Source organism: Salmo salar, chromosome ssa01, assembly GCF_905237065.1.
Source record: "Salmo salar chromosome ssa01, Ssal_v3.1, whole genome shotgun sequence".
NCBI lineage: Eukaryota > Metazoa > Chordata > Actinopteri > Salmoniformes > Salmonidae > Salmo > Salmo salar.
This window is the reverse complement of record NC_059442.1, coordinates 171,734,393-171,753,273: the sequence shown is the minus strand read 5'-3', so window position 1 is coordinate 171,753,273 and position 18,881 is coordinate 171,734,393. Positions and strand designations below refer to the sequence as shown.

Sequence of the window (18,881 nt, the reverse complement as noted above, 5' to 3'; positions counted from 1 at the left end):
AGGGGATAGGGTATAGAACAGGTAATACCGTGGGGTAGTCGAGTGATAGAGTATAGAATATAGATATGTAGGATATAGAACAGGTAATACCGTGGGGTAGTTGAGGGATAGGGGATAGATATGTAGGATATAGAACAGGTAGTACCGTGGGGTAGTCGAGGGATAGGGGATAGATATGTAGGATATAGAACAGGTAATACCGTGGGGTAGTCGAGGGATAGGGTGTAGAATATAGATATGTAGGATATAGAACAGGTAGTACCGTGGGGTAGTCGAGGGATAGAGTATAGATATGTAGGATATAGAACAGGTAGTACCGTGGGGTAGTCGAGGGATAGGGTATAGATATGTAGGATATAGAACAGGTAATACCGTGGGGTAGTGGAGGGATAGAGTATAGATATGTAGGATATAGAACAGGTAGTACCGTGGGGTAGTCGAGGGATAGAGTATAGAATATAGATATGTAGGATATAGAACAGGTAGTACCGTGGGGTAGTCGAGGGATAGAGTATAGAGTATAGATATGTAGGATATAGAACAGGTAGTACCGTGGGGTAGTCGAGTTCAAAGAAGGTCTCCAGGTTATTGATGAGGTTGGGGTCTACTCCTTTCAGAGGCTTCAGTAGAGAGACACCAGCCAGCTTACTGTAGGGCTGCTTGTCACCGCTCTTCTTGTGGAGACAGAGACGGCTACAGGAGAGACAGACGAGCACAATTACAGCGTCATTGTCACCGCTCTTCTCACTGAGACAGACAAGCACTAATTCTATTTCTTTGTGTGCTGCATTGTAGGGGTAAGGCCTAGGCAACTAAACACTTGTTTGTTGCTTGTTTCAGAAAGGAGTAACGAAGTTGAATCACGTTGTTCAGAGTCTATGTTACCACAGAACGGACTCAACCACACGAATAGGTCTGGGCAATATGGCCACAAAATCATATTTTGATTTTTTCCCAAACGTAACGGCGATTCACGAGATATCTATATATTTTTAAATGTTCTCTCTAAATTCAGCTTTGTTGTACAATTAAAAAGGTCAAATACACTGCATTTCAAAACAGCAATAATCTAGTTAATTCAGGTTGTATGAAATTAGCCTAAAAAATTATACTTTTTTTTGCAATAATCATGAGCTGACGTTCAAGTCTGACTATGAAAATACCTTTTTTCTTAAATTTAACCAGAACACACATCCACTAATATAGACCAACTACTGGTAACATTATAGACCAACTACTGGTAACAATATAGACCAACTACTGGTAACAATATAGATTATTATAGACCAACTACTGGTAACAATATAGACCAACTACTGGTAACAATATAGATCATTATAGACCAACTACTGGTAACATTATAGATTATTATAGACCAACTACTGGTAACAATATAGATCATTATAGACCAACTACTGGTAACATTATAGACCAACTACTGGTAACATTATAGACCAACTACTGGTAACAATATAGATCATTATAGACCAACTACTGGTAACAATATAGACCAACTACTGGTAACAATATAGATCATTATAGACCAACTACTGGTAACAATATAGACCAACTAATGGTAACAATATAGACCGTTATAGACCAACCACTGGTAACAATATAGATCGTTATAGACCAACTACAGGTAACAATATAGACCAACTACAGGTAACAATATAGACCAACTACAGGTAACAATATAGACCAACTACAGGTAACAATATAGACCAACTACAGGTAACAATATAGACCAACTACAGGTAACAATATAGACCAACTACTGGTAACAATATAGATCATTATAGACCAACTACTGGTAACAATATAGACCAACTACAGGTAACAATATAGACCAACTACAGGTAACAATATAGACCAACTACTGGTAACAATATAGATCATTATAGACCAACTACTGGTAACAATATAGACCAACTACTGGTAACAATATTGACCAACTACTGGTAACAATATTGACCAACTACTGGTAACAATATAGACCAACTACTGGTAACAATATAGATCATTATAGACCAACTACTGGTAACAATAAAGATCATTATAGACCAACTACTGGTAACAATATAGACCAACTACTGGTAACAATATAGACCAACTACTGGTAACAATATAGACCAACTACTGGTAACAATATAGACCAACTACTGGTAACAATATAGACCAACTACTGGTAACAATATAGACCAACTACTAGTAACATTATAGATCATTATAGACCAACGACTGGTAACAATATAGACCAACTACTGGTAACAATATAGATCATTATAGACAAACTACTGGTAACAATATAGACCAACTACTGGTAACAATATAGACCATTATAGACCAACTACTGCTAACAATATAGACCAACTGCTGCTAACAATATTGACCAACTGCTGCTAACAATATTGACCAACTACTGGTAACAATATTGACCAACTACTGGTAACAATATTGACCAACTACTGGTAACAATATTGACCAACTACTGGTAACAATATTGACCAACTACTGGTAACAATATTGACCAACTACTGGTAACAATATAGACCAACTACTGGTAACAATATAGACCAACTACTGGTAACAATATAGACCAACTACTGGTAACAATATAGACCAACTACTGGTAACAATATAGATCATTATAGACCAACTGCTGGTAACATTATAGATCATTATAGAACAACTACTGGTAACAATATAGATCATTATAGACCAACTACTGGTAAAAATATAGACCGTTATAGACCAACTACTGGGAACATTATAGATCATTATAGACCAACTACTGGTATCAATATAGCTCATTATAGACCAACTACTGGTAACAATATAGATCATTATAGACCAACTACTGATAACAATATAGATCATTATAGACCAACTACTGGTAACAATATAGATCATTATAGACCAACTACTGGTAACAATATAGATCATTATAGACCAACTACTGGTAACAATATAGACCAACGACTGGTAACAATATAGACCAACTACTCGTAACAATATAGGTCATTATAGACCAACTACTGGTAACAATATAGACCCAACTACTGGAAACAATATAGGTCATTATAGACCAACTACTGGTAACAATATAGACCAACTACTGGTAACAATATAGACCAACTACTGGTAGCAATATAGACCAACTACTGGTAACAATATAGACCAACTACTGCTAACAATATAGACCAACTGCTGGTAACAATATAGGTCATTATAGACCAACTACTGGTAATATTATAGACCAACTACTGGTAACAATATAGCTCAGTATAGACCAACTACTGGTAACAATATAGATCATTATAGACCAACTACTGGTAACAATATAGCTCATTATAGACCAACTACTGGTAATATTATAGACCAACTACTGGTAACAATATAGATCATTTTTGACCAACTACTGGTAACATTATAGCTCAGTATAGACCAACTACTGGTAACAACATAGCTCATTATAGACCAACTACTGGTAACAACATAGCTCATTATAGACCAACTACTGGTAACATTATAGATCGTTATAGACCAACTACTGGTAACAATATAGATCATTATAGACCACCTACTGGTAACATTATAGACCACCTACTGGTAACAATATAGACCAACTACTGGTAACAATATAGACCAACTACTGGTAACAATATAGACCAACTACTGGTAACAATATAGATCATTATAGACCAACTACTGGTAACAATATAGATCATTATAGACCAACTACTGGTAACAATATAGATCATTATAGACCAACTACTGGTAACAATATAGATCATTATAGACCAACTACTGGTAACAATATAGATCGTTATAGACTAACTACTGGTAACAATATAGACCAACTACTGGTAACAATATAGACCAACTACTGGTAACAATATAGATCATTATAGACCAACTGCTGGTAACAATATAGATCGTTATAGACCAACTACTGGTAACAATATAGACCAACTACTGGTAACAATATAGATCATTATAGACCAACTACTGGTAACAATATAGATCATTATAGACCAACTGCTGGTAACAATATAGATCATTATAGACCAACTACTGGTAACAATATACACCATTATAGACCAACTACTGGTAACAATATAGACCATTATAGACCAACTACTGGTAACATTATAGATCATTATAGACCAACTACTGGTAACAATATAGACCAACTACTGGTAACATTATAGATTGTTATAGACCAACTACTGGTAACAATATAGACCATTATAGACCAACTACTGGTAACAATATAGACCATTATAGACCAACTGCTGGTAACAATATAGACCAACTACTGGTAACAATATAGACCATTATAGACCAACTGCTGGTAACAATATAGACCATTATAGACCAACTGCTGGTAACAATATAGACCATTATAGACCAACTGCTGGTAACAATATAGACCAACTACTGGTAACAATATAGACCATTATAGACCAACTACTGGTAACAATATAGACCAACTACTGGCAACAATATAGACCATTATAGACGAACTACTGGTAACATTATAGATCATTATAGACCAACTACTGGTAACAATATAGACCAACTACTGGTAACACTATAGATCGTTATAGACCAACTACTGGTAACAATATAGACCATTATAGACCAACTACTGGTAACAATATAGACCATTATAGACCAACTACTGGTAACAATATAGACCATTATAGACCAACTGCTGGTAACAATATAGATCATTATAGACCAACTACTGGTAACAATATAGACCAACTACTGGTAACAATATAGACCATTATAGACCAACTACTGGTAACAATACAGACCAACTACTGGTAACAATATAGATCATTATAGACCAACTACTGGTAACAATATAGACCATTATAGACCAACTACTGTAGCTCAGTTGGTAGAGCATGGTGTTTGCAACACCAGGGTTGTGGGTTCGATTCCCACGGGGGCCAGCACAGAAAAAAAAATGTATGCATTCACTACTGTAAGTCGCTCTGGATAAGAGCGTCTGCTAAATGACTAAAATGTAAAATGTAACTACTGGTAGCATTATAGATCATTATAGACCAACTGCTGGTAACAGGCATTATAGAAAATGAACAGGCCTCAAACACAACTGCTAGTGAGTAGCCAGCTGATCTTGATATTTAAAGTCCAGCCAACTTGGATGTATTTGCTTGCTAACAAGGTAGAAGAGTTGAACTGTTATGTATACACTCCTTCCTGTCCGTCACCAACTGTTTTAACAACAAGCCTGTTCACTTTGTTTAGGATGTTGAAATCAAGTGTCCTACCTAGATAAAAAATATGCTTATTTCACAGAATGAGAAGCCAATTCCTTAAATAAAAATGTGTCTTTTTTATGCTCACTGAACATGTATAAAAAGAAACACAGACTTGACAACTAGCACATAAGAGTTTGTGGCTAAATGTTTGCTAGCACTACGTGGTACAGCAATGGCCGCCATGTTTATGCATTTCTCCCATGTTTTATCCAGCTAATATTTGAGTTCCTTTCTCAGGTTGCGATACCCTTTTCTTACTCGTTTTGATTTTAATTTTCTGTTAGTCTTTTTCCTTTTTTGAATAAGAAAACTGAGCACACATTTTCCTCGATCATGTTCATTGATCTTCTCGTTTTAGTAGGGTCTTCTCTGTTCAACATGTTCATTGATCTTCTCGTTTTAGTAGGGTCTTCTCTGTTCAACATGTTCATTGATCTTCTCGTTTTAGTAGGGTCTTCTCTGTTCAACATGTTCATTGATCTTCTCGTTTTAGTAGGGTCTTCTCTGTTCAACATGTTCATTGATCCTCTCGTTTTAGTAGGGTCTTCTCTGTTCAACATGTTCATTGATCTTCTCGTTTTAGTAGGGTCTTCTCTGTTCAACATGTTCATTGATCTTCCGTTTTAGTAGGGTCTTCTCTGTTCAACATGTTCATTGATCCTCTCGTTTTAGTAGGGTCTTCTCTGTTCAACATGTTCATTGATCTTCTCGTTTTAGTAGGGTCTTCTCTGTTCAACATGTTCATTGATCTTCTCGTTTTAGTAGGGTCTTCTCTGTTCAACATGTTCATTGATCTTCCGTTTTAGTAGGGTCTTCTCTGTTCAACATGTTCATTGGTCTTCTCGTTTTAGTAGGGTCTTCTCTGTTCAACATGTTCATTGGTCTTCTCGTTTTAGTAGGGTCTTCTCTGTTCAACATGTTCATTGATCTTCTCGTTTTAGTAGGGTCTTCTCTGTTCAACATGTTCATTGATCTTCTCGTTTTAGTAGGGTCTTCTCTGTTCAACATGTTCATTGATCTTCTCGTTTTAGTAGGGTCTTCTCTGTTCAACATGTTCATTGATCTTCTCGTTTTAGTAGGGTCTTCTCTGTTCAACATGTTCATTGATCTTCTCGTTTTAGTAGGGTCTTCTCTGTTCAACATGTTCATTGATCCTCTCGTTTTAGTAGGGTCTTCTCTGTTCAACATGTTCATTGATCCTCTCGTTTTAGTAGGGTCTTCTCTGTTCAACATGTTCATTGATCCTCTCGTTTTAGTAGGGTCTTCTCTGTTCAACATGTTCATTGATCTTCTCGTTTTAGTAGGGTCTTCTCTGTTCAACATGTTCATTGATCTTCTCGTTTTGGTAGGGTCTTCTCTGTTCAACATGTTCATTGATCCTCTCGTTTTAGTAGGGTCTTCTCTGTTCAACATGTTCATTGATCCTCTCGTTTTAGTAGGGTCTTCTCTGTTCAACATGTTCATTGATCTTCTCGTTTTAGTAGGGTCTTCTCTGTTCAACATGTTCATTGATCTTCTCGTTTTAGTAGGGTCTTCTCTGTTCAACATGTTCATTGATCCTCTCGTTTTGGTAGGGTCTTCTCTGTTCAACATGTTCATTGATCCTCTCGTTTTAGTAGGGTCTTCTCTGTTCAACATGTTCATTGATCCTCTCGTTTTAGTAGGGTCTTCTCTGTTCAACATGTTCATTGATCTTCTCGTTTTAGTAGGGTCTTCTCTGTTCAACATGTTCATTGATCTTCTCGTTTTAGTAGGGTCTTCTCTGTTCAACATGTTCATTGATCTTCTCGTTTTAGTAGGGTCTTCTCTGTTCAACATGTTCATTGATCCTCTCGTTTTAGTAGGGTCTTCTCTGTTCAACATGTTCATTGATCTTCTCGTTTTAGTAGGGTCTTCTCTGTTCAACATGTTCATTGATCCTCTCGTTTTAGTAGGGTCTTCTCTGTTCAACATGTTCATTGATCCTCTCGTTTTAGTAGGGTCTTCTCTGTTCAACATGTTGGGAGTTGAGACATAAATAGGGAATCATTAGAAAGCTCAAGGTCTCCTCTATTACAGTAAAATAATGTCTCAATGTGTTTCAGTGTCTGGAGTGGGAAGGTGCACACAGCACAGAGGGAGATGAGACCAGACATAGAACGCTCTTAATAAAAATGTAAAAATAAAAAACCTTGATTATTGTGCTATACTTAAGCAATAAGGCACGAGGGGTTGTGGTATACGGCTAATATACGACGGCTATGGGATGTTTAAGCACGACGCATCGCGGAGTACCTGGATACAGCCCTTAGCCGTGATATATTGGCCATATACCACAAACCCCCGAGGTGCCTTATTGCTGTTATAAACTGGTTACCAACGTAATTAGAGCACTAAAAAATTAAATGTTTTGTCATACCCCGTGGTAAACGGTCAGATATACCATGGGCTGTCAGCCAATCAGCATTCAGGGCTCGAACCACCCAGATTTACAATATAAAGTGATAGTGAGCATTAGTGTGAACATTCATTCAGCAAAGTCGTCTAAGATTCAGTATTTTTTTAAACGGAGGAGACCGATTAGTTATCATACTTCCGAGCAACACAAACTCTGGCATCCTTCATAGCGACCTAGTGAGAGACGGAAAGAGAGGGGAGGGACAGTCAGAACCGTGACCAAGGCCTATCTATCGGCAATCAAAAGCTGGATCTTCCAATACAATATCTCGCAATTTCTTGACTTGGCTTGCAATGTCTCACAACTTTTGGTAAAGCAGGTCCTATCATTAATGAATAGGATATTGATGAGCGAGATGTTGCTTAAGTTTTGTTTTTGCATCGTTAACTTTCGGTTTTGTACACCAGCAGCTGATAATATAATATTTTTGGTGATGGAAAATATATTTCACAGCGGTTTAGATGGAACAATGATTCTCTACACTCCACTTGCTTGTTAAGCCACAAACTGAAAATATAGGCGAACAATTCACATTTTTGTAACGGCGGAATGAATTCTGCATCTTTAAATTTTAAAAAGGTTCCCATCACTAATTTAATGTAATAGGTCCAGTTAGTGTTTTTACCTTCATGTGTTTCCTACTTGTGGGCTAGGACTTGAGGTAAAAAATATATATATTTTTTTTCTTAATTGAAGCACTACCTCACTGCTTTAGCACATGTGAATTCTTAGAGATAGGTGGGTTTAAGAGGATATGACCAATGATAAATATGGTGGGTTTAAGAGGATATGACCAATGATAAATATGGTGGGTTTAAGAGGATATGACCAATGATAAATATGGTGGGTTTAAGAGGATATGAACAATGATAAATATGGTGGGTTTAAGAGGATATGAACAACGATAAATATGATGGGTTTAAGAGGATATGACCAATGATAAATATGGTGGGTTTAAGAGGATATGAACAATGATAAATATGGTGGGTTTAAGAGGATATGACCAATGATAAATATGGTGGGGTTAAGAGGATATGAACAATGATAAATATGGTGGGGTTAAGAGGATATGAACAATGATAAATATGGTGGGTTTAAGAGGATATGAACAATGATAAATATGGTGGGTTTAAGAGGATATGACCAATGATAAATATGGTGGGTTTAAGAGGATATGAACAATGATAAATATGGTGGGGTTAAGAGGATATGAACAATGATAAATATGGTGGGTTTAAGAGGATATGAACAATGATAAATATGGTGGGTTTAAGGGGATATGAACAACGATAAATATGGTGGGTTTAAGGGGATATGACCAATGATAAATATGGTGGGTTTAAGAGGATATGACCAACGATAAATATGGTGGGTTTAAGAGGATATGACCAACGATAAATATGGTGGGTTTAAGAGGATATGAACAATGATAAATATGGTGGGTTTAAGGGGATATGACCAATGATAAATATGGTGGGTTTAAGAGGATATGAACAATGATAAATATGGTGGGTTTAAGAGGATATGACCAATGATAAATATGGTGGGTTTAAGAGGATATGACCAATGATAAATATGGTGGGTTTAAGAGGATATGAACAACGATAAATATGGTGGGTTTAAGGGGATATGAACAATGATAAATATGGTGGGTTTAAGAGGATATGAACAATGATAAATATGGTGGGTTTAAGAGGATATGAACAACGATAAATATGGTGGGTTTAAGAGGATATGAACAATGATAAATATGGTGGGTTTAAGAGGATATGACCAATGATAAATATGGTGGGTTTAAGAGGATATGACCAATGATAAATATGGCGGGTTTAAGAGGATATGACCAATGATAAATATGGTGGGTTTAAGGGGATATGAACAATGATAAATATGGTGGGTTTAAGAGGATATGAACAATGATAAATATGGTGGGTTTAAGGGGATATGACCAATGATAAATATGGTGGGTTTAAGAGGATATGACCAATGATAAATATGGTGGGTTTAAGAGGATATGAACAATGATAAATATGGTGGGTTTAAGAGGATATGACCAATGATAAATATGGTGGGTTTAAGAGGATATGACCAATGATAAATATGGTGGGTTTAAGGGGATATGACCAATGATAAATATGGTGGGTTTAAGAGGATATGAACAATGATAAATATGGTGGGTTTAAGAGGATATGAACAATGATAAATATGGTGGGTTTAAGAGGATATGAACAATGATAAATATGGGTGTAAAAAAACAGCAGCAGAGTAGCTGTTCAATGAGGAAGGTTGTGTTTATTATACATTATAGGGAACTGTTAGCCTAATGTTTGACTTAAATGGGGGAACCTAGTGAGATAACTTTCACATAATCCATGTTGGCAGTTTGGTGAAAGTATTCCTTTTCTAAAAATAAATGTTTCCCCAATGATTAATGTAGAGCAGGACTGTAAATCACTGCAACAGCTTTGAAAGCCTTTTTCTCCTAAATGGGATTATCAAATGTAAATCAACTTTTGTCACATGTGCCGAATACAACAGGTGTAGTAGACCTTACAGTGAAATGCTGAATACAACAGGTGTAGTAGACCTCTCAGTGAAATGCTGAATACAACAGGTGTAGTAGACCTCACAGTGAAATGCTGAATACAACAGGTGTAGTAGACCTCACAGTGAAATGCTGAATACAACAGGTGTAGTAGACCTCACAGTGAAATGCTGAATACAACAGGTGTAGTAGACCTTACAGTGAAATGCTGAATACAACAGGTGTAGTAGACCTCACAGTGAAATGCTGAATACAACAGGTGTAGTAGACCTCACAGTGAAATGCTGAATACAACAGGTGTAGTAGACCTTACAGTGAAATGCTGAATACAACAGGTGTAGTAGACCTCACAGTGAAATGCTTACTTACAAGCCCGGAACCAACAGTGAAGTTAAGACAAAAGAGCAACAATAAAATAATGAGAATATATACAGGGGGGGGTACCGGTATCGAGTCAATGTGTGGGGGTACAGGTTAGTTGAGGTAATATGTACGTGTACGTAGGGGTAAAGTGACTATGGATAGGTAATAGATAATAAACAGCAAGTAGCAGCAATGGGGGGGGGGGTCAATGCCACTAGTCTGGGTAGCTATTTGATTAGATGTTCAGGAGTCTTATGTCTTGGGGGTAGAAGCTGGTAAGAAGCCTCTTGGACCTAGACTTGGCTCTCCGGTACTGCTTGCTGTGCGGTAGCAGAGAGAACAGTCTATGACTGGGGTGGCTGGAGTCTCTGACAATGTTTAGGGCCTCCCTCTAACATCGCCTGATATAGAGGTTCTGGATGGCAGGAAACTTGGCCCCATGATGTACAAGCCCAATCAGTTGCAATACCAGGCAGTGACGCAACCAGTCAGGATGCTCTCAATGGTGCATCTGTAGAACCATTTGAGGATCTGGGGACCCATGCCAAATCTTTTCAGTCTCCTGAGGGGGAATAGGTTTTGTCGTGCCCTCTTCACAACTGTCTTGGTGTGCTTGGACCATGTTAGTTTGTTGGTGATGTGGACACCAAGGAATTGAAACTCTCAGCCTGCTCCAATACAGCCACGTCGATGAGAATGGGGGCGTGCTCGACCCTCCTTTTCCTGTAGTCCATGATCATCTCCTTTGTCTTGATCATGTTGAGGGAGAGGTTGTTGTCCTTGCACCACACGACCAGGTCTTTGACCTCCTCCCTATAGGCTGTCTCATAGTTGTCGGTGATCAGGCCTACCACTGTTGTGTTGTCGGCAAACTTAACGATGGTGTTGGAGTCATGCTTGGCCACGCAGTCATGGGTGAACAGGAAGTACAAGAGGGGACTAAGCACACACCCCTGAGGGCCCCCCCACCATGTTGAGGATCAGCGTGGCAGTTGCGTTGTTGTCTACCTGGTCAGAGTTGCCAAATGGAGGGCGAGGGAAAGCTTTGTTCCGCGTCTCTGTGTGTGGAGTAAAGATGGTCTAGAGTTTTTTTTCCCCTCTGGTTGCACATGTAACAGTTTCCCTGCATTAAAGTCCCCGGCCACTAGGAGTGCCCCCTCTGGATGAGCATTTTCTTGTTTGCTTATGGCCTTATAGGAGTTGGTCTTAGTGCCAGCATCAGTCTGTGGTGGTAAATAGACGGCTATGAATAATATAGATGAGAACTCTCTTGGTAGATAGTGTGGTCTACAGCTTATCATGATATACTCTACCTCGGGCGAGTAAAACCTTGAGACTTCCTTAATATTTGATTTCGCACACCAGATTGTTGTTGACAAAGACACAGAGCTCCACCTCTTGTTGTCTTACCGGAAGCATCTATCTTGCCGACGGACAGAAAACCCAGCCAGCTGTATGTTATCCATGTCGTCGTTCAGCCACGACTCGGTGAAACATAAGATATTACAGTTTTTAAATGTCCTGTTGCTAGGATAGCCTTGATAGTATCAAGTTGAAAGTATCAACTTTTAAAGTATTTTTCCTCCAAATACAGTGTACGGTATACCATTTTGAAGCCGTCTTTACTTTAATACAAAGCAAATCACTTAAAAGGGATTTTTTTTAATGTCAACTTCATATTCATCATCTCCAGCAGCACTCCAACATAAGCTTATGTAAAAAAAAATAGCACGTTTCTATGTTTCGCGGTCAAAAAAGATAGATGTGTATTCTATTACTTTATTTGTATAAATGTGTATATACCCTGGGATTAGATAGAATGCTTTTAATCCTTTATACTGTAGCCTCCATGTTTTAGTGTTCTATGTTGTTTCTTGTATGTACCATTCATCACCACACATGAAGTTCCCTCCCAGGAAATAAAAGTGATTTTGGATTGGCAGAGAGGTTTGGAACTCTTTGTTATTGGTCTATTAACCGCATGATGCTGAAACTCCCGCCCAATGCAAACCTGCTGATTAGAAAGTACTGGCTTCGATAGTTTCTGGTTGAAAAAAAGCAGGAATAACACTGATCAAATCACACCGACAGCACTGGGCCTTTTAAAAACGTACAGAAAGCTAATAATTTATCCAAAAACGAAATATAAAAGTGTTGATACTAGTTGGCAGGGGTCTTCAACATTGTGTTTTGATGCAAGCAGCAAATCCATTAGCTACACATGTATACATTACAATGGTCTGCCTCCCAGTCCATTAGCTATAGTACCATACCAAAAATACCATCTCTCTCTTGTCCTGACTCCTGTGTGCATTCCAAATGGCACCCTATTCCCTATACAGTGCACTACTTTAGACCAGATCCCTATGGCACCCTATTCCCTATGTAGTGCACTACTTTAGACCAGAGCCCTATGGCACCCTATTCCTTATATAGTGCACTACTTTAGACCAGAGCACATATAGCTCTACATAGGAGGGAATAGAGTGGCATTTCATGGGCACCTCTAAACCAGCCAACACTTGACAACTTTCCTATCCAAGGCTTTGAGTAAAGAATTGACAAAATCAGCTATTTCTATGTACATTTGAATAACAGCCACTGCCTATCTACATCTGATCTACATCTGATCTAGACTCAAAACTAGTAACTAGCATTTCATTTTTACACGGGTATCCGTTACCTCTGTCATTTTCATAATGTAATGTAATTTAATGTGCAGATGAGCAGCTAAAACACATTGATTGATTGTTTTCCTGTAGATAAATCTGATTTAGAGAGGTTTGTGCCTGAGACAGAAACGGGGGCTGACATAAAAAAGGTGGCTCCATGTCGTAGAGTTGAATCGGTTAACGGTGCTTTCTCACGCTCCCACGGTAATGAACAAATGACAAAGAGGTAACGGATTTCATTAGAGATCCAGTACCTGCTGTTGGGGCTATCAAACTAGCTAGCTAGATACCAAGCCACCATGTAGCTACTGTAGCATCAGAACCACAAGGAAGCGATGAAAAACACCACTTTAAACAACAAGTAGCATTAGTTAACAGTATCTTTGGTAGTATCTTATAAATAGTTAGCTAACAAGCGTTACTAGTTACGTTTTAGTTAACCAACTTTACATTGCCCACTCAACCGTAGCTAGGTAGCTAGTCAGCTAACGTTAGCTAGCAAGCTAATCTATGTTTAGCTAGCCATGTAGCTAACGGTGGCTAGTTAGTTATAGGCGAAGTTAGGAGTTTTACTATCAGTATATGGCATAGATAACTAGTTAGGTAGAGAACTAGTTAGGTAGATAGCAAGCTGCTACTATTTGACAACTTTGAGTTGGCTACCGTTAGCTTGCTACCTGTCTTGAGCGACATACCGACTAAAAACTCAACGATTTACGGTGGAGCTGAGCGGCGACTAACGTTAGTTAGGACGGACTGGAGTTAATAACAACACTACTGATTTCAACAATAGGCCACAATTACGCTTTACAATGTTGTGTGTAATTACAGGCTATTCTTTTGGCTGCTGAAATCATTCGTTTTTTGATTAAAATAAAAACTTCATTTGATGTGACTCAGAGCTCATGTCTGCCCACACTAACGTTAGTTACGGATCAACTCATCGTGGATGTGAGTTAGTTACATTGGCTACACTACTAACTTAGTTAGTTACCCTCAATCGATAGGCAATACTTACACATAGATGATGGACATGAAATGCATAAACCACAGTACGAGAAAAAGAATGAATCCAAAGACAGAGAGCCCTTGCATGGCAAGATCCACAAGGTCCATGGTTGCGCCTTTCCTTGTTGTTGTTGTTGTAGCTCCACCACCGGTGTAAATACCGACGCAGACCGGTGAGCGGAACACGGAGCTGGAGGATCTGCTCCAAAACGTCGCATAAGGTACTAACTGGGCGGAGTACGGCACTTCCGCTCGTTACGACTGTCTTCTGACTCTAAAATACCTCCAGTTCTTGACCAGAGGAACCTCGTCTCTCTCGTCTACTACTACTACTACAGATCATATTGCGCTAGAATATAATACAATACAATACAATTTGTGTGTGAAAGCAATGTCGATGCGTTCCTTCTTTAGAATGATAAGACTATTGCAATATCAGCAACAGTTATAGGTATCATTGTAGGCCTATATTACAGAAATGAGTTCCTTATAGAAGGACTAACTTAGGTTACAGAAGCTTTGAAGAAGTTTCATTTTGCAGAACAGTCAAGTTTCATGTTATCTTTATGATCAGATCTTTTAATTCAAGTCCTTATCAAACTGCCTTTTATTCATTGCTGTATCACAACCGGCTGGGGTAGGCCGTTATTGTAAATACGAAATTGTTCTGACTTGCCTAGTTAAATAAAGGTTACAATTCATGAAATGCATGACATGTAATTGGGAATGTACTCCAGCAATCCGTGCACCCATGAAGCATTTCCAAGGACACACATGCTTCCTCGTAGATGTTGTATGACTCCCGAGATTTCCATTGTCAGTGAGAGTGAGGCAATACTCAGCAGGTAAGAGATGTTGGCATATTAAATATAGGTGGAAACGTACAGCCAGAGGAGAAACGCTCTGATGCCATAATGACATGGGAACAAGAGTGGAGTGCATCATTCATTCATTCATATAGAAAGGAGTGGGTGTGATGCACAGTTATAAAAAGGAGATGTGATTGTGTTCTTACCAACTATACCCATTCACTACACAATAGGTCATAAATAAATCATTACAAATTATTTCCCAAAAACAGCAAATTGAAAACTTTTTTTGTGACACATGAAATGTCCATGAATGAATTAACAAACAAACCGGGCCACACATGAACGAAGCAAGTTAGGACATAAAATTCAACAGTACAAAATATTTCAACAATACCAAATAACAGACAGCTAATAATCTATCAAAATGAATCCATACAGCATGTTGGTATAACATACATTTATTTAACTAAGTCAGTTAAAAACTAATTATTTTTTACAATGGCGGCCTACACGGGCCAAACCCTTCCTTTACCCGGATGACACGACCAATTGTGCGCCGCCCTATGGGACTCCCAATCACGGCCGGTTGTGATACAGTCTGGAATCGAATCAGGGTCTGTAGTGACGCCTCTAACACTGAGATGCAGTGACTTAGACCGCTGAACCAGGGTCTGTAGTGACTCCTCTAACACTGAGATGCAGAGCCTTAGACCGCTGAACCAGGGTCTGTAGTGACTCCTCCAGCACTGAGATGCAGTGCCTTAGACCGCTGAACCAGGGTCTGTAGTGACTCCTCTAACACTGAGATGCAGGGCCTTAGACCGCTGAACCAGGGTCTGTAGTGACTCCTCTAACACTGAGATGCAGTGCCTTAGACCGCTGAACCAGGGTCTGTAGTGACTCCTCCAGCACTGAGATGCAGTGCCTTAGACCGCTGAACCAGGGTCTGTAGTGACGCCTCTAACACTGAGATGCAGTGCCTTAGACCGCTGAACCAGGGTCTGTAGTGACGCCTCTAACACTGAGATGCAAAGCCTTAGACCGCTGAACCAGGGTCTGTAGTGACGCCTCTAACACTGAGATGCAGTGCCTTAGACCACTGCACCACTCAGGAGCCCAAAATACATAACCTTCATCCATACAGCATGTTGGTTTGTTTACTAAAATAAACTTTACCTTTCTGGTGCTCTTAAACAACCTCTGTGGATATCTGACACAAAAATACTGATTACTGTAGTAACACTCAGGACTTTGTCCTGTAAAATAATCACACCCTTCTCCATAAAATCATTCAAAATGTATTAAGGCCCATCTTACTGTTTTACAGCATATTGTTTTCAATTGGGATTGACTCGCCATATTCCAATGAAATGCTGTTGTAATGGAACAGACAATTTATGGATTTACTGTTGTTTTTAATCTACTTAGTAACCTAGCCTCTGGGGGTAGTAACTGGTCTATGATAGTAAAGGACTCCATCTTGTGGTGGATTGAAGGTGTTGCAGTAATTTTCCATTGAGGCGGTTACAAGCCTTGTAAGAAGAAAGGGACAGTAAAAAAGTCTCCAGTTTTGAGTGAGGGGTAGCCCGCATTAAACAAAGATCAGAAGTGGAGAAAACCACTCAAAAAAGTGTGAATGACCTATGACCTCCCCAAATAGAAAAAGTAAGTCAGACTTTTCTATTAAGTCTATTAAGCTAGTAAGAAAAACATGTTTTTTAATTTTTTTTAAATTAAATTTAACCTTTATTTAACTTGGCAAGTCAGTTAAGAACAAATTCTTATTTACAATGACGGCCTACCAAAAGGCAAAAGGCCTCCTGCTTTGACGGGGGCCTGGTATTAAAAAAATATATATAAATATTTACATCTACATTTTAGCAGACTCTTATCCAGAGCAACTTACAGTGGTGAATGCATACATTTCATTTTTTTGTACTGGCCCCCCGTGGGAATCGAAGCCACAACCCTGGCATTGCACACACCATGCTGGCATTGCAAACAGCATGCGCTACCAACTGAGCCACAGGGAAGTCTATAAGCCACAGGGAAGTCTATATAGGACAAAACACACATCACAACAAGAGAGACACAACACTACATAAAGAGAGACCTAAGACAACAACATAGCAAGGCAGCAACACATAACACAACATGGCAGCAACACAAAATGGTACAAACATTATTGGGAAAAGTCAACAGCACCAAGGTCAAGAAAGTAGAGACAGCTATACATCACACAAAGCAGCCACAACTGTCATTAAGAGTGTCCATGATTGAGTCTTTGAATGAAGAGATGGAGATAAAACTGTCCAGTTTGAGTGTTTGTTTGCAGCTCGTTCCAGTCGCTGGCTGCAGCGAACTGAAAAGAGGAGCGACCCAGGGACGTGTGCGCTTTGGGGACCTTTAACAGAATGTGACTGTCAGAACGGGTGTTGCATGTGGAGGATGAGGGCTGCAGTAGATATCTCAGATAGGGGGGAGTGAACGGGTGTTGTATGTGGAGGATGAGGGCTGCAGTAGATATCTCAGATAGAGGGGAGTAAACGGGTGTTGCACGTGGAGAATGAGGGCTGCAGTAGATATCTCAGATAGGGGGGAGTGAACGGGTGTTGTATGTGGAGGATGAGGGCTGCAGTAGATATCTCAGATAAGGGGGAGTGAACGGGTGCTGTATGTGGAGGATGAGGGCTGCAGTAGATATCTCAGATAGGGGGGAGTGAACGGGTGCTGTATGTGGAGGATGAGGGCTGCAGTAGATATCTCAGATAGGGGGGAGTGAACGGGTGTTGTATGTGGAGGATGAGGGCTGCAGTAGATATCTCAGATAGGGGGAGTGAACGGGTGTTGTATGTGGAGGATGAGGGCTGCAGTAGATATCTCAGATAGGGGGGAGTGAACGGGTGTTGTATGTGGAGGATGAGGGCTGCAGTAGATATCTCAGATAGGGGGGAGTGAACGGGTGCTGTATGTGGAGGATGAGGGCTGCAGTAGATATCTCAGATAGGGGGAGTGAACGGGTGCTGTATGTGGAGGATGAGGGCTGCAGTAGATATCTCAGATAGGGGGAGTGAACGGGTGCTGTATGTGGAGGATGAGGGCTGCAGTAGATATCTCAGATAGGGGGGGAGTGAACGGGTGTTGTATGTGGAGGATGAGGGCTGCAGTAGATATCTCAGATAGGGGGCGAGTGAACGGGTGTTGTATGTGGAGGATGAGGGTTGCAGTAGATAACTCAGATGGGGGGAGTGAGGCCTAAGAGGGTTTTATAAATAAGCATCAACCAGTGGGTCTTGCAACGGTATACAGAGATGACCAGTTTACAGAGGAGTATAGAGTGACGTGATGTGTCCAATAAGGAGCATTGGTGGCAAATCTGATGGCCGAATGGTATTGAACATCTAGCCGCTCGAGAGCACCCTTACCTGCCGATCTATAAATAATGTATCCGAAATCCAGTCATTTAAAAAAAAATTGATTTCACCTTTATTTAACCAGGTAGGCTAGTTGAGAACAAGTCCTTTATTTAACCAGGTAGGCTAGTTGAGAACAAGTCCTTTATTTAACCAGGTAGGCTAGTTGAGAACAAGTTCTCATTTGCAACTGTGACCTGGCCAAGATAAAGCATAGCAATTCGACACATACAACAACACAGAGTTACACATGGCATAAACAAAACATAGTCAATAATACAGTAGTACAAAAGAAAACAAAAAGTATATATATACAGTGAGTGGAAATGAG

The 18,881-nt window shown here is 39.4% G+C and overlaps 1 protein-coding gene across 1 annotated transcript in view; it reads right to left on the bottom strand.

The window, feature by feature from the left end:
* LOC106572764 (ceramide glucosyltransferase) overlaps positions 1–14,587 on the bottom strand; it is a 48,642-nt gene extending 34,055 nt beyond the window's left edge. The window contains exons 1-2 of the mRNA XM_045694147.1: positions 14,336–14,587; positions 552–693 (exon numbers count right to left, since the gene is read on the bottom strand). Coding sequence (XP_045550103.1) covers positions 552–693; positions 14,336–14,433 — 240 coding nt within the window. The 5' untranslated portion in view covers positions 14,434–14,587. The remainder of the gene's footprint in view (positions 1–551; positions 694–14,335) is intronic.
* Positions 14,588–18,881: the final 4,294 nt, after the last annotated feature.